General features: G+C 43.1%; 1 protein-coding gene across 1 annotated transcript in view; it reads right to left on the bottom strand.

The window, feature by feature from the left end:
* rbfox1 (RNA binding fox-1 homolog 1) overlaps positions 1-17,500 on the bottom strand; it is a gene marked incomplete at its 5' end in the record, with an annotated part of 220,593 nt that overhangs the window by 105,549 nt on the left and 97,544 nt on the right. Inside the window, 5 exon segments of the mRNA XM_084330289.1 lie at positions 29-82; positions 6,424-6,484; positions 8,761-8,853; positions 12,918-12,971; positions 15,616-15,756. Coding sequence (XP_084186415.1) covers positions 29-82; positions 6,424-6,484; positions 8,761-8,853; positions 12,918-12,971; positions 15,616-15,756 — 403 coding nt within the window.

Here is a 17,500-nt window from a genome sequence, read left to right on the forward strand (position 1 = left end):
AAGGTCGCAGGAAGATGCCAGTTCTTACCTGCATAGAATTCAGGACTGTAGACAGCGCCCATCACAGGGTTTAACTTCCAGCCTGGAGTAGAGAGAGAGAGAGAGAGAGAGAGAGAGAGAGAGAGAGAGAGAGAGAGAGAGAGAGAGAGAGAGAGAGAGAGAGAGAGAGAGAGAGAGAGAGATATCACGGCCACTCACTCATATATCAGACCTCACTGCACACCTTGTGACAAATAAACCTCTTGAATCTTGACTTGCCATATTCAATCAGTTTCAGTAACTACAGAACAGTACATATTGTTTGGAACAAGCCTCAAGCTGTCGCGTTAACCCTTCGAGAAGCTTTTGTAGTCCGGACTTGATAAAGTGTGTGTCCAGACTCCATATAAATCCAAATCCAACACTGTCAGTAATGTACAGTATCTCGTGCTGATCTCTCCAACTCCTGAGAATACACTTCTTATATCTTATTACCGAACCACGAGCCTAGCTAAGCTAATGCACTGAATCGAAATTAAAATACTACTGGACTGACTGGCTCCTCCTCGCATTCTTTTCTGTCTGACGACGTGATGAGTACAGTGGCGCAGAGCTTGCTTCGAGCGCTAGAAAAACGCGCCCTGAGACATCATATTTGAACGCACTGATAGGCGAAATGTATTTGCTTGACCTATTTACATTGGCTGCGACGATACAGCGCTCAGTGTGCATGTTAAGTCTATGCGCCCAGGTTCGGAGGTATACTCTCTATCAAGAGAGAGAGTGACGTCATGTGAATCACGCACAAAAACAATGATTTATATTTGATATATTAACGTTATTGTGCATTTGAAACACAAACATACTTAAAATGAGTAAATATTTATTCATTTTTAAACATGTTTATTTTATTTTTAGGGGGTCTAAAATAAATAAAAATAAAACATTTTGCCCCAGTCAGCCTTGAGTGAGGGTGATCGTGATCTGCACAGACAAAAATACTCATAACTCGCTGAAATATTGATGGATTTACAAACGGGTTGGTTTATTACAAGCATTATTAACGTGGCTATGATTCAAGCGGTTTGTAAAAAAACAGTCTTTAAAATATTCATAATAAATAAATAAATCATAACTACATCTTTGATGTTTATAGCAAAACCAACCTGTTTGAAAATCTGTAAAGAATTGAGCAATCTATGGTTATTTAAATAGTACATGCACCATAGACATTAATGTTATCAGTAGCTGAGCTGCCTGGGGCAAGATGGGCCGCCCTACCACGACGTCGCTCTCCATTGGCCGGCAGCGCGGGTAAGCTATCTAGTGTTCTATATATATCTATGGAGGGGCAGCTCTGAGCGAGGTGAGATTCTTCAGGAGGGGAGGGGCAGCTCTGAGCAGAGGGGAGATTCTTCAGGAGGGGAGGGGGCAGCTCTGAGCAGAGGGGAGATTCTTCAGGAGGGGAGGGGCAGCTCTGAGCGAGGTGAGATTCTTTCAGGAGGGGAGGGGCAGCTCTGAGCAGAGGGGAGATTCTTCAGGAGGGGAGGGGCAGCTCTGAGCAGAGGGGAGATTCTTTAGGAGGGGAGGGGCAGCTCTGAGCAGAGGGGAGATTCTTTAGGAGGGGAGGGGCAGCTCTGAGCAGGGGAGATTCTTCAGGAGGGGAGGGGCAGCTCTGAGCAGAGGGGAGATTCTTTAGGAGGGAGGGGCAGCTCTGAGCGAGGTGAGATTCTTCAGGAGGGGAGGGGCAGCTCTGAGCAGAGGGGAGATTCTTCAGGAGGGGAGGGGCAGCTCTGAGCAGAGGGGAGATTCTTCAGGAGGGGAGGGGCAGCTCTGAGCGAGGTGAGATTCTTCAGGAGGGGAGGGGCAGCTCTGAGCAGAGGGGAGATTCTTCAGGAGGGGAGGGCAGCTCTGAGCAGAGGGGAGATTCTTTAGGAGGGGAGGGGCAGCTCTGAGCAGAGGGGAGATTCTTTAGGAGGGGAGGGGCAGCTCTGAGCAGGGGAGATTCTTCAGGAGGGGAGGGGGCAGCTCTGAGCAGGGGAGATTCTTCAGGAGGGGAAGGGGCAGATCTGAGCAGAGGGGAGATTCTTCAGGAGGGGAAGGGCAGTTCTGAGCAGAAAAGCTATGGACAACACAACTGTTTTTCTCAAGTTCAAGTTTTGTTTTATTTGTCACACATAAGGTACAGTGAAATGCTTGGTTCTGTATGAGCTCTCCTGAGATTGTGCTTCATTTAATTTTTTTTTATTAAAGATATAGCCTAATCTTTTTTTTATATATCTTTTTTTTATTATAATAAATTATTATTTTTTTATTATAAATAATGTGTAACTATGTGTAACCTTTCATTAGAGCCCGATATTTTGACTGTACGTTGAAGCGTTCAAGAATTATAGCGTTTGGAGACATAGGGTCTCCAAGCGGCCATTTTTGGAAAAACGCATAGACATACCATTATAAAAAAGTTGAATAAGGGCGGTCAGGTGGCGTAGCGGAGATTGCGTTTGTCACCAACGCCGGAGACGCTGGATTCGCCTGTTCGAATCCAGCTCCCGGCGTTGTCACCAGCTTGGCTGGCCGTTCACACTAATACAATAGACCTATCTCAAACCCTGCCCTCTTTTCTTGATCCTCCAATCACAACTGTCCGAGGTAAGCGACAGTTGTGATTGGAGGATCAAGACACCATCACATCACAGAGAGTCAGAGCTGTTTTAATAAAGACCTTTTAACTGATCTATTCCCTCTAAACCATCTCTGATCTATTCTCTCTAAACCATCTCTGATCTATTCTCTCTAAAACCATCTCTGATCTATTCTCTCTAAACCATTTCTGATCTATTCTCTCTAAACCATCTCTGATCTATTCTCTCTAGACCATCTCTGATCTATTCTCTGTAAACCATCTCTGATCTATTCTCTCTAGACCATCTCTGATCTATTCTCTCTAGACCATCTCTGATCTATTCTCTCTAAACTATCTATGATCTATTCTCTCTAAACCATCTCTGATCTATTCTCTCTAAACCATCTCTGATCTATTCTCTCTAGACCATCTCTGATCTATTCTCTCTAAACCATCTCTGATCTATTCTCTCTAAGCCATCTCTGATCTATTCTCTCTAGACCATCTCTGATCTATTCTCTACCAAAGACCACCTCTGAGCCATTTTCTAAATTTTTTATTTTTTTTTACTGTGTATCCAGTTGTTTCGTTGTTTGTGTATTGAAATGCATCATCCAATAAGATGTGAAGTTACACCATTTGAACACTAGAGGGAGACTGCCTGCTACACAGCCTCAAAACAAATCCCTCCATTTAGAACCAACAGATCAGCAGCTTTAGCATCTCTTGGCACAGATTAAAATTCTAACAATCTTGTTTCTCCAGAGACTCACTCATTCAACCAGCCACTTTTTGCAGATTAGTCCCCCAGCTTATTGTGTTGCATTTTCACTGTGAATCTGACATTTTACATTGCTGTCTTTTGTTTTATTTGGGTCTTTACATTTATGGTCCTACCCCCTTTCTTATAACCTATAATATTAAATAATGAACTTCATGTATACACATAAATACTTAACGTCAGGTTCATCATATGCCAACAAAAATATTGACTTTAGTATTTTACTTAACTAGAGATCATTGCACAGTGCATGTTGGGACGTACCGCACTACCGCATGTTGTAGTGATGTAATGATGTAGTGATGATGTAGTGATGTATTGATGTAGTGATGTAGTGATGTAGTGATGTAGTGATGTAGTGATGTACATCACTACATCACTACATCATCACTACATCACTACATCACTACATCATCACTACATCATCACTACATCATCACTACATCACTACATCAATACATCACTACATCATCACTACATCATCACTACATCACTACATCAATACATCACTACATCAATACATCACTACATCACTACATCATCACTACATCACTACATCACTACATCATCACTACTACATCACTACATCACTACATCACTACATCATCATTACATCACTACATCACTACATCATCACTACATCACTACATCATCACTACATCACTACATCATCACTACATCATCACTACATCACTACATCATCACTACATCACTACATCATCACTACATCACTACATCACTACATCATCACTACATCACTACATCATCACTACATCATCACTACATCACTACATCATCACTACATCATCACTACATCACTACATCATCACTACATCATCACTACATCAATACATCACTGCATCATCACTACATCACTACATCATCACTACATCACTACATCACTACATCACTACATCATCACTACATCATCACTACATCACTACATCATCACTACATCACTACATCACTACATCATCACTACATCATCACTACATCACTACATCATCACTATATCACTACATCATCACTACATCATCACTACATCACTACATCACTACATCATCACTACATCATGTATTGATGTATTGATGTAGTGATGATGTAGTGATGATGTAGTGATGATGTAGTGATATAGTGATGATGTAGTGATGTAGTGATGATGTAGTGATGATGTAGTGATGTAGTGATGTAGTGATGATGTAGTGATGTAGTGATGATGCAGTGATGTATTGATGTAGTGATGATGTAGTGATGATGTAGTGATGTAGTGATGATGTAGTGATGATGTAGTGATGTAGTGATGATGTAGTGATGATGTAGTGATGATGTAGTGATGATGTAGTGATGATGTAGTGATGTATTGATGTATTGATGTAGTGATGATGTATTGATGTAGTGATGATGTAGTGATGTAGTGATGATGTAGTGATGTAGTGATGTAGTGATGATGTAGTGATGATGTAGTGATGTAGTGATGTAGTGATGATGTAGTGATGTAGTGATGATGTAGTGATGTAGTGATGTAGTGATGATGTAGTGATGTAGTGATGATGTAGTGATGTAGTGATGATGTAGTGATGTAGTGATGATGTAGTGATGATGTAGTTATGATGTAGTGATGATGTAGTGATGATGTAGTGATGTAGTGATGATGTAGTGATGTAGTGATGATGTAGTGATGATGTAGTGATGTAGTGATGATGTAGTGATGTAGTGATTAGGGTTGTCCCCGACTAAGGATTTGGATGGTCGACTATGATTGGCCAAAATTTGCCGTTAGTCGACCATTGGTCAACTAAAAAAAAAGTTGAATATTTTGTAATTTAATTTATTTTTATTTTTTATCATTCCATTTGGGCTGTGGGGGTGCTTAATGTCTGAAGGTATCGACTGAAGGCTTCTTGTCCTCTGCAAAAGCATGCAATTGGTCCACTGATTTGTCTAGTCTAGTGTGTTCATTAGATGGGTGAAATCCTCTTTCAGTGCCTCTGTACCTGTTTTCGTAGGCAGTTAGCCTCTGGTATGCGCACCATTAGCGTTAGCCACGCTTCTAGGCCTATTTTCTTTTGGAAATAATGATAAAACAAAAAAAACATTATAATTTTTTATTTATTTTATTCGACTAAGAGGTTGGCTAGTCGACTACGGCTCCTTTCGACCGATTAGTCGACTAATCGACTAATAGGGGTCAGCCCTAGTAGTGATGTAGTGATGTAGTGATGATGTAGTGATGTAGTGATGATGTAGTGATGTAGTGATGATGTAGTGATGTAGTGATGATGTAGTGATGTAGTGATGTAGTGATGATGTAGTGATGTAGTGATGTAGTGATGATGTAGTGATGTAGTGATGATGTAGTGATGATGTAGTGATGTAGTGATGATGTAGTGATGATGTAGTGATGATGTAGTGATGTAGTGATGTAGTGATGTAGTGATGATGTAGTGATGTAGTGATGTAGTGATGATGTAGTGATGTAGTGATGTAGTGATGTAGTGATGTAGTGATGATGTAGTGATGTAGTGATGATGTAGTGATGATGTAGTGATGATGTAGTGATGTAGTGATGTAGTGATGTAGTGATGATGTAGTGATGATGTAGTGATGTAGTGATGTAGTGATGTAGTGATGATGTAGTGATGTAGTGGTGTAGTGATGATGTAGTGATGTAGTGATGATGTAGTGATGTAGTGATGATGTAGTGATGTAGTGATGATGTAGTGATGATGTAGTGATGTAGTGATGTAGTGATGTAGTGATGTAGTGATGATGTAGTTATGATGTAGTGATGTAGTGATGTAGTGATGTAGTGATGATGTAGTGATGTAGTGATTTAGTGATGTAGTGATGTAGTGATGTAGTGATGATGTAGTGATGATGTAGTGATGATGTAGTGATGATGTAGTGATGTAGTGATGTAGTGATGATGTAGTGATGATGTAGTGATGATGTAGTGATGATGTAGTGATGTAGTGATGTAGTGATGTAGGACAGTCTGTGTAGGAGGACAGACACAATGTGTTAACATGATGTTTACCGTTTGCATATGGATTGACCGTCTTCTTATTGGTCATAACTCTGGCCGTCGCGTTGTTGACCTGCAGGTGGAGAGAGGGCACCATGAGTCACTCTGAGGTCAGAGGTCAATGCATTCAGTAAGTCAAGCCGCATGCATAATGTGCCCTAACGTGGTGAACAGAGGGTTCAGAATCATCTGCAGTACTGTCATGACAAAACATACAAACATACATTTCTTTCTGTTTCAGAAATGGCATTCATAAAAAACACCAAAAGAAAGACATCCAAAGCGGTTTTCTTCATAAGGTTCCGCCTTACAAAGATAATTTTTTTCATGCTTTACCACATTTACAATATTTTTCAATGACAACAAAAAAACAACAACAAGTGCACTTGACAAAAATGTAAAGCCTAATTTATTTGTTTTGGTTAATGTTACAGGTGCATGCGGTGGAGAGGGGGGCAAGAGCGGGGGGCAACAACAGACAAAGACAATGTGGGGGGGGGGGGGCAAGTGGGAGCATTATGCAACATCCAGTCAACCTCGACAGTGAAGACCCGCGGTGAGGGAAGCAACACGTAGCATTCACACGCCGGACCCAGAGCCTGTCAATCAATCCATCAATCAGATCATTCCAGCTTCAAACCACAGCTAAACGAAACGATACATTAAAAACAGGGTGCATTTTTTTTGGTCGTCCAATAAAAGAAGGAAATCATTCAAATTCAAACAATAAAATGGGGGTTTCCAACATTTCCCAAAGAGATGTGCAAAACACGAGTCAGTTCATATCAGTTCAGGTCCAGGAGAGCACTGTGATGGACACACAATCCCACACGCAATCCCACACGCAACGCCCACACGCAACGCCCACACGCAAGAGAAACAACATACAGCATCAACTCAACCACAAGTCAAAAGAAAGTCACGTGAGATTCAGCGAGAGAGAGAGAGAGAGAGAGAGAGAGAGAGAGAGAGAGAGAGAGAGAGAGAGAGAGAGATGCTGGCAGAATGGCTCGCTCACACTTACCAGTCCCAAACCTTTTATTGGCCCCGCCCACTTGTTTGTACTGTTACCATGGTAACTGTGTTGAGTGAGGGGCCTATACGAGCTACCGTTGGAAAGATAGCGATGGGGGGGGGGGTGAAAAAGGAATAAGCAGCATCTTACTCAAGGCGCCAAAGGCACTATATATTTATATATGTATATATACATTTATATATATGTATATATTTATTTATATATATGTATATGTATATATATATATATATATTTCCATAATCATCCCACTGCACAAGCTCTCTCTTTCAACTCACTCTACACAAGCAGTCAGAAGGGTTTGGTCTCAAGGCCGCTGACGGCAACTTGTTGTTAGTAGAAGTAGACACATTAAGGCAGGGTCTAGTTGAGGTCACGACCTTCGGTTAGTCATCAGGGTGACCTCCAATCTTTGAGGATAGTTTTTCTTGTCACTGAGGGAAGTCAGATTCAAAAGCTTTGACCGAAGCAACCTGTCACATCAAAATGTTGCTTTAGAACAGAGCCTTCCTCTGAAACAAATATATACATTTTTCTTGCATTTAGGGAGATTCTTTTTGGCCAAAGCCTAACCTTAAAATCCTTTTCGAAGAGATGTACAATTAACCCACAATCCTTGGCTGCTGTTTGTATTCCCTGTCCTTTTCTGAGAAACAATCCCCAAAACCCAAGGAGGGACCCTTTTAACTTGACACAATAATAATAATAATAATAATAATAATAATAATAATAATAATAATAATAATAATAATAATAATAATAATAATAATAATAATAATAATAATAATAATAATAATAATAATAATAATAATAATAATAATAATAATAATAATAATAGTACAAATAATTATTAAAAGAAATAATAATAAAGAAAACACTTAGAGGTCAGTCTCTTGTGACCTCACAATGCTGGCTCTTCACCAGAATCAAGTAAAAAAAGAATAATAATAATAATAATAATAATAATAATAATAATAATAATAATAATAATAATAATAATAATAATAATAATAATAATAATAATAATAATAAAGGATAGAATCAAACCAAGAAATGTCTGACATCAACAACAGTCAGACTGGTGACACATGACCGCTTGATGATAACTGACGGGGAAGAGGAACAGAGACGTGTGATTGGATGGGATGTAGAGGGGGCGGGGCTGAGGGTGCATGACAGACAGGCGACGTGTTAAGATGCTATGGGGGGGGGGGGGGTAGTGGACACAGACTACACAGTTCTGCACACACACACACACACAGATAGAGGAAGAGGAGAACGAGGAGGAGGAGGAGGAGATATTTGAGGACATGCACCTCTATTTTACGGCCCTCTACGACGGTGCCGTGAAACTTCTCCCTGGCCCTGTCGGCGTCCGCGCTACCCTCGAAAGTTACGAACCCAAAACCCTGCATGCAGGACGGACAGAGAGAGATAACAACATGCTGGTTAACATCTCATTAACATCTCATTATATCAACATCTCATTATATCAACATATCATTAACATCTCATTATATCAACATATCATTATATCAACATATCATTATATCAACATATCATTATATCAACATATCATTAACATATCATTATATCAACATATCATTAACATCTCATTATATCAACATCTCATTAACATCTCATTATATCAACATATCATTAACATGTCATTATATCAACATATCATTAACATCTTAGGCTACGTTTAGACGGAGAGAGTCTGAACAGAAACCGCAAAAGTCGTCTTGCGGTCTCACTTTTAATGTTGCGTTTAGACTAGTGTTTTGGGATGGAATTCTCCGTGCAGTCGAGGCTGTAACAACTCGAGACAACGGAGCCCCACTGTCACACGATTGGCGCATATGTCACATGACGTGCTGTGAAGACCCGCCCTACTCTGCCTCTGATTCGCAGACTGTGGGTGGGGAATGTGATTGGACCAAAGCAGAGTCACTCACAGACAGTGGGTCCAGTCATAATAGTTGTGATAGCCGCGGGACAGATTCTTGTGTATTTAAAAGTACTGCCAATGTAGCCTTCAGGTGATCGCCATGGATAGAATCAGACATGCTTTGTTTACGCTTCTAGGCTACTGGCGCATGCCTAGTAAGCAGTATGCGACGAGAGCCTTGACAACCCTTTCGTCATTGTTTTATGCGGTTTGACAGTTTAGATGAGAGCGCAAAGGTTTATCGTTTCTAGGAATTCCACCCTGGAAGGTGGTCTCACTTTTTTACGGTTTCACCCCGTAAAAACGCTGTTTCCGTATAAACGAAAGGCACATCCGGAAAAAAAAAATTGGATTCACCTGCTAGCGTTTCCGTCTAAACAGGGCCTTAGTATATCAACATATCATTAACACTTTAACTGCCACACACGAGATATCTCGGGTTTATTTTTATGTGGTTGAAAGCCACTCACGAGATTTCTCTGATTATTTTTTTTTTTTAGCGATCTGAAATCATATTGCATCACGCGAGCCTACCCGAGTATACACGAGCTCCGCCGGAGATCGTATGTGGAAAAAAGCGCCCCCTATCGTCTTTCAGATGACATAAGGGATTTTGGAATGGACTCAATGAAAATGGATGGGGAAAAAAATCCGGTACTCTACATTTTCCAGTCCACTGATCCAGCCGGGGTTACCACAGTTCATTCTGGAGACTCTGAGCCCCGCTGATCATGGAGTTCTACTGTATCGCGTTGGATCTATACACTTATCGATTTTTTCGAATGGTGATCAGGAATTGGAATATACCAGTTGGATACCATCTGATGTCAGGTAAGGACTCTATGTTATCAGTGTTAGGATAATCAGACTAATTTTGATGAAGTTATAAGCTGTTTTGTGAAATGTCCTCTTTCGGTTTCACTGTAAAAGTCCAAGAGGAAATCAACGCTGCGATTATCCGTGCGCGGCCCGAATGTGCTTGCGTGCACGTATAATATTGATCATCTAGCGTTTATTTGAAAACGATTCATAAAAAGGCCGACGAATATCAACGTTGTGGAATATTCCAGTAAAAGACGATTTTCATAGAATGGTCCAGAATGGGCTGTTTTTTCTCTCAAAACGGGTGCTCTTCTAAATGCTCTGAAACGGAAATGACGCGATAAAAAAACAATCTGCCTCGACAGCACTGACTGGAAAATAGTCTTTGATAATGCGATGGGCAGATTAGACACATAGCCATAATTTAAAACATAGATTAGGCGATATTAACGTTAACATTGGCGCCGATGGTGGCATTCAGGGGGTAAAAAGGAAAACCCGGCGTGGCGCTCAAAGTGTTAACATCTCATTATATCATCATCTCATTATATCAACATCTCATTATATCAACATATCATTATATCAACATATCATTAACATCTCATTATATCAACATCTCATTATATCAACATATCATTAACATCTCATTATATCAACATATCATTAACATCTCATTATATCAATATCTCATTATATTAACATCTCATTATATCATCATCTCATTATATCAACATCTCATTACATCAACATCTCATTATATTAACATCTCATTATATCACATTCACAAGAACACATGGGAGAAAACATCTCTCTCATATCTTATAAGTGTATACTGACACTTGCAACTGCTCCTGTTTTAACTTGTTTTAATCTTGTTCTGTTTTAACTTGTTTTACTCTTGTTCTGTTTTAACTTGTTTTCATCTTTTTCAACAAATGCCTGCGCTACATCCTCAAGCTGTGGTGGCCCATCAAAACCACAAATGAAGAGCTGTGGAGGATAACCAACCAGGACAGCATAGCTACCACCATCAAAAGGAGAAAGTGGAACTGGATAGGGCATACCCTTAGGAAGTGTTAGGAATGTTGGCGTAGGACCCAAACGCAGAACAGGACGAAGAGAAAGGCAATAGGCACAATGAGGCGTGGAGCCAGGGGTGAAGTATTCAAAAATAGAGTTTCAATAGAGTTAGGGATAGCACAGCAATGGCTGGCAAAGGGCAAAACATAAAACAATGAACTAAAAAACCACAGCAGAGCTGGTAGGGAAAAACAACCTTACTACAAATAAAACACTAACAAAATGAGACGAACTGTACACGAAAACAAAGATGGTGGAAACAAACAAAAACAACCAACACTAGAAAACACTTACTGACAAAGGGTGTAGGCTCACGGGAGACAAGGTACAGTACAAAGAACAGGAACATGAAGCAACAGCCAGCAACACTAGACATCGACAGCAACAGCAAACAGACCATGAACACAAACAACGAACCGACAATGGAGGACAGGGAAGGCGCAACAGATATAGGGGGAACAATTAACACATGAGACACAGCAGGGCAATCAGCAAACGAGACACACATGGGGACAGGAACAGACTGAACACACTGGGGTAAAGGACTAAAGGCAACACAAGGCCAAACACACTGGGGAACACACTAAAAAGACAGAATAACACTTAACAAAAGCACGGGAGCGCAGAGGGTAACAAATACAACAGAAGGGTTAAGAGAAAACACATAAATACAGATATCTTGATGATATGCAAGTGAAAGAGGAGTAGTGGCATTAAATGTCCAGCAGGGGGAGGTAGCAGTCTGTTAAAAGGAGGGGGCTGTTCATGAGTCCTTGGATGGACAGGAGGGGAGGGGGGAGTAGGAGGAGCAGGAGGGGGGGGGAGCAGGTGGACCGTAACAGGAAGGACTCAAACAACATCACTAGACAGGCCTTGGACTACAACCCGCAGGGGAAGAGGAAAGCCGGTAGGTCGAGAAACACCTGAGAACGTTCCACACATCAAGACCTAAAGAACATCGGAGTGAGTTGGCAAGAAGCAAAGGCCCAGAAGAGAGTGAGATGGAGAGCTCTGGTGGACGCCCTATGCCCCCCAACGGGGTAAAGAGGATTAAGTCAAGTAAGTCATTAATGCACAATGTGACATATATGTAACATTTCAGATCTTTGCCATTAGGGGGTGGTATTTTGAAAACAATGTCAGACATGTGTTCTTTGTGGTCTATTTGATCTGTGTTATGCCTCTCATAATTTTCCTTGAAGGAGAAATGGGTGTGCGTTCTTATGGGTTAATAGTGGAGTGTAAACACCCAGGTGAAATCTAAGAGCGGCTACAGTTCATGGGGCTGGTAAAAAAGTGACCATGTTGACCAGGAGGCAACAGCCAGCCGGTCAAAACAACCCCAGTCCGTCCTGATCCTGATGCAACCCCAGTGGTCTGACGAGTACTGAGGGATTCTTCTGGACTAGGTGCTGACCGTGGCTTCAGAGACAGAGCAGAATACAGAAGCATGTTCAGAGACAGAGCAGAACACAGAAGCATGTTCAGAGACAGAGCAGAACACAGAAGCATGTTCAGAGACAGAGCAGAACACAGAAGCATGTTCAGAGACAGAGCAGAACACAGAAGCATGTTCAGAGACAGAGGTCAGAGGTCAGGACAGGACAGGAAGAGCTGTACCTTAGATCCGCGCTCGTTGAAAATGATTTCCACGTCTAAGATTTTGCCAAATTGCTGCAAAGAAACAAAAAAGGGAGATGATCAGTTTTTCTTTCTGTGTTATGTAACATTTATTTATGAATGGCAGAGCCAGTTCATCTTGGACCAACGTATCACATCTTTATCTTTAGATCTTTACACAGTTTTGACACAATGTCAGTCCGTCCAGGATTTCTGAGTTATTTTGTGTTGTTGCGATAAAGAATGCTTGATTTTTACAAATGGCTTTTCTCAAAGATTATAATGCGTTTGTGAGGTTTTTATATTGATTTATTTTGGAGTAAAATTGCGGAACATAGCAAGAATTGCAAGTGGAGCTACATACGCTATGCTTGCTAATTATGCTAACGTTAGACAGCAGTGGTGAGAAAGAGTCGTCTGCCAACAAAGACGTTGTTTCTAACCTGTCGCAGCCCCTGCACTGTGGAACAGCACCCCCACCTCCATTAGGCTCTTTGCTGTCGCAGCCCCTGCACTGTGGAACAGCACCCCCACCTCCATTAGGCTCTTTGCTGTCGCAGCCCCTGCACTGTGGAACAGCACCCCCACCTCCATTAAGCTCTTTGCTGTCGCAGCCCCTGCACTGTGGAACAGCACCCCCACCTCCATTAGGCTCTTTGCTGTCGCAGCCCCTGCACTGTGGAACAGCACCCCCACCTCCATTAGGCTCTTTGCTGTCGCAGCCCCTGCACTGTGGCACAGCACCCCCACCTCCATTAGGCTCTTTGCTGTCGCAGCCCCTGCACTGTGGCACAGCACCCCCACCTCCATTAGGCTCTTTGCTGTCGCAGCCCCTGCACTGTGGAACAGCACCCCCACCGCCAGGCTTGCGCCCTCGACAGATGCCTTCAAGTCTAGACTCAAAACCCACTTCTACTTTTCCCAATGTTCACTGACTCATGACTTGTTTTCCTGTGTGACTGAGATGTTATTGTTGTCTATATGTTGTCTAGATGTATCTATGTGTATGTACCCTCTGTACAGCACTTTGGTTGACATGTGTCATGTTTAAATGTGCTCTATAAATAAATCTGATTGATTGATTGATTTCATCAAAGAACAAATGCATTGACAGAATGGATCGTGTGAACTGGATGTAGGGAGAACAGGATGTAGAACAGGAGGGAGAACAGGATGTAGGATTAACAGGATTGGGGGAGAACAGCATGTAGAACAGGAGGGAGAACAGGATGTAGGACTAACAGGATGTAGTACTAACAGGATGTAGAACAGGAGGGAGAACAGGATGTAGGACTAACAGGATGTAGGTCTAACAGGATGTAGGACTAACAGGATGTAGGACTAACAGGATGTAGAACAGGAAGGAGAACAGGATGTAGGACTAACATGATGTAGTACTAACAGGATGTAGAACAGGAAGGAGAACAGGATGTAGGTCTAACAGGATGTAGGTCTAACAGGATGTAGGACTAACAGGATGTAGGACTAACAGGATTGGGGGAGAACAGGGTGGGGGGAGAACAGGATGTAGGTCTAACAGGATGTAGGGAGAACAGGATGTAGGACTAACAGGATGTAGAACAGGATGTAGGACTAACAGGATGTAGGGAGAACAGGATGTAGGACTAACAGGATGTAGAACAGGATGTAGGACTAACAGGATGTAGGACTAACAGGATGTAGGGAGAACAGGATGTAGGACTAACAGGATGTAGGACTAACAGGATGTAGGACTAACAGGATGTAGGGAGAACAGGATGTAGGACTAACAGGATGTAGGACTAACATGATGTAGAACAGGATGTATGACTAACAGGATGTAGGGAGAACAGGATGTAGGACTAACAGGATGTAGAACAGGATGTAGGACTAACAGGATGTAGAACTAACAGGATGTAGGACTAACAGGATGTAGAACAGGATGTAGGACTAACAGGATGTAGGACTAACAGGATGTAGAACAGGATGTAGGACTAACAGGATGTAGGACTAACAGGATGTAGGGAGAACAAGATGTAGGACTAACAGGATGTAGGACTAACAGGATGTAGGGAGAACAAGATGTAGGACTAACAGGATGTAGGACTAACAGGATGTAGGGAGAACAGGATGTAGGACTAACAGGATGTAGGACTAACAGGATGTAGGGAGAACAGGATGTAGGACTAACAGGATGTAGGACTAACAGGATGTAGGACTAACAGGATGTATGACTAACAGGATGTAGGGAGAACAGGATGTAGGACTAACAGGATGTAGGGAGAACAGGATGTAGGTCTAACAGGATGTAGGACTAACAGGATGTAGGGAGAACAGGATGTAGGACTAACAGGATGTAGGACTAACAGGATGTATGACTAACAGGATGTAGGTCTAACAGGATGTAGGACTAACAGGATGTAGGTCTAACAGGATGTAGGACTAACAGGATGTAGGTCTAACAGGATGTATGACTAACAGGATGTAGGGAGAACAGGATGTAGGGAGAACAGGATGTAGGACTAACAGGATGTATGACTAACAGGATGTAGGGAGAACAGGATGTAGGGAGAACAGGATGTAGGACTAACAGGATGTAGGACTAACATGATGTATGACTAACAGGATGTAGGGAGAACAGGATGTAGGGAGAACAGGATGTAGGACTAACAGGATGTAGAACAGGGTGGGGGGAGAACAGGATGGGGAGAATACTTACGCCGAACATTTGCCTGAGGTCTGGGTCTCTGAACCTGAACGGGATGTTGGAGACATGGAGCCTCTTGGGCTGAGCCTTGCTGTCTGTGCTTTCAGACACCGTCTGCTGCTGACTGTCCGTCTGGGCCGCCTCGTCCGTCTGCTGCGGAGAGACCAGAGGGGGGTCTGAATACAGGCTGCAGAGAGACCAGAGGGGGGTCTGAATACAGGCTGCAGAGAGACCAGAGGGGGTCTGAATACAGGCTGCGGAGAGACCAGAGGGGGGTCTGAATACAGGCTGCAGAGAGACCAGAGGGGGGTCTGAATACAGGCTGCAGAGAGACCAGAGGGGGGTCTGAATACAGGCTGCAGAGAGACCAGAGGGGGTCTGAATACAGGCTGCAGAGAGACCAGAGGGGGGTCTGAATACAGGCTGCAGAGAGACCAGAGGGGGGTCTGAATACAGGCTGCAGAGAGACCAGAGGGGGGTCTGAATACAGGCTGCAGAGAGACCAGAGGGGGGTCTGAATACAGGCTGCAGAGAGACCAGAGGGGGGTCTGAATACAGGCTGCAGAGAGACCAGAGGGGGGTCTGAATACAGGCTGCAGAGAGACCAGAGGGGGGTCTGGATACAGGCTGCAGAGAGACCAGAGGGGGGTCTGAATACAGGCTGCAGAGAGACCAGAGGGGGGTCTGAATACAGGCTGCAGAGAGACCAGAGGGGGGTCTGAATACAGGCTGCAGAGAGACCAGAGGGGGGTCTGGATACAGGCTGCAGAGAGACCAGAGGGGGGTCTGAATACAGGCTGCAGAGAGACCAGAGGGGGGTCTGAATACAGGCCACAACCAACAGTATCTCTATAGTAGTAGTGCATGATAGAGGACATTTAAAAGAAAAAAATATTTCAGATATTGATTTATATGCCTCTATTCTGGTCCCAGCTGACTGAACTCTGATGGCCACGCCTCTATTCTGACCCCAACTGACTGAACTCTGATGGCCACGCCTCTATTCTGGTCCCAGCTGACTGAACTCTGATGGCCACGCCTCTATTCTGGTCCCAGCTGACTGAACTCTGATGGCCACGCCTCTATTCTGGTCCCAGCTGACTGAACTCTGATGGCCACGCCTCTATTCTGGTCCCAGCTGACTGAACTCTGATGGCCACGCCTCTATTCTGGTCCCAGCTGACTGAACTCTGATGGCCACGCCTCTATTCTGGTCCCAGCTGACATGTGTCTGATGGCCACGCCTCTATTCTGGTCCCAGCTGACTGAACTCTGATGGCCACGCCTCTATTCTGGTCCCAGCTGACATGTGTCTGATGGCCACGCCTCTATTCTGGTCCCAGCTGACTGAACTCTGATGGCCACGCCTCTATTCTGGTCCCAGCTGACTGAACTCTGATGGCCACGCCTCTATTCTGGTCCCAGCTGACATGTGTCAGATGGCCACGCCTCTATTCTTGTCCCAGCGTCATTTGACAAGCCGTTCCGACGAGTGACCGCATTCGGTTGTAAACGGTCCTGAACTGACCAGTCACTGCTGACGGCGAAAATTATTGATCGCCATTGTAGCCATTGCGTCTGCTCCGAAAGTGATCCCAGACAAGCGCTGATTGCAACAAGAAGGGGGCAGAAGAAGACCAACAAGTTCTTTCTTCCCAGACTAAATGAATGGAAGCTGATGGCCATTTTGGATAATCACGTTGAATTATTGCGGTACACATATTACAAAAACCTTTGTAAAACACACATTTTCTGTGGGATACTTCCGGCTATGGAACCGTTATTTTCCCCAGCTCCTATACCTCTCAGCTGGAACCCCAAAACAGGCATCTGGCAACAAGTAGGGTGACCAGGTGTCCCCCTTTTGGTTGTACTGTCCCACCATTTGACCAAACCG

This window comes from Notolepis coatsorum (assembly GCF_963971535.1).
Source record: "Notolepis coatsorum genome assembly, chromosome: 15".
Lineage (NCBI taxonomy): Eukaryota > Metazoa > Chordata > Actinopteri > Aulopiformes > Paralepididae > Notolepis > Notolepis coatsorum.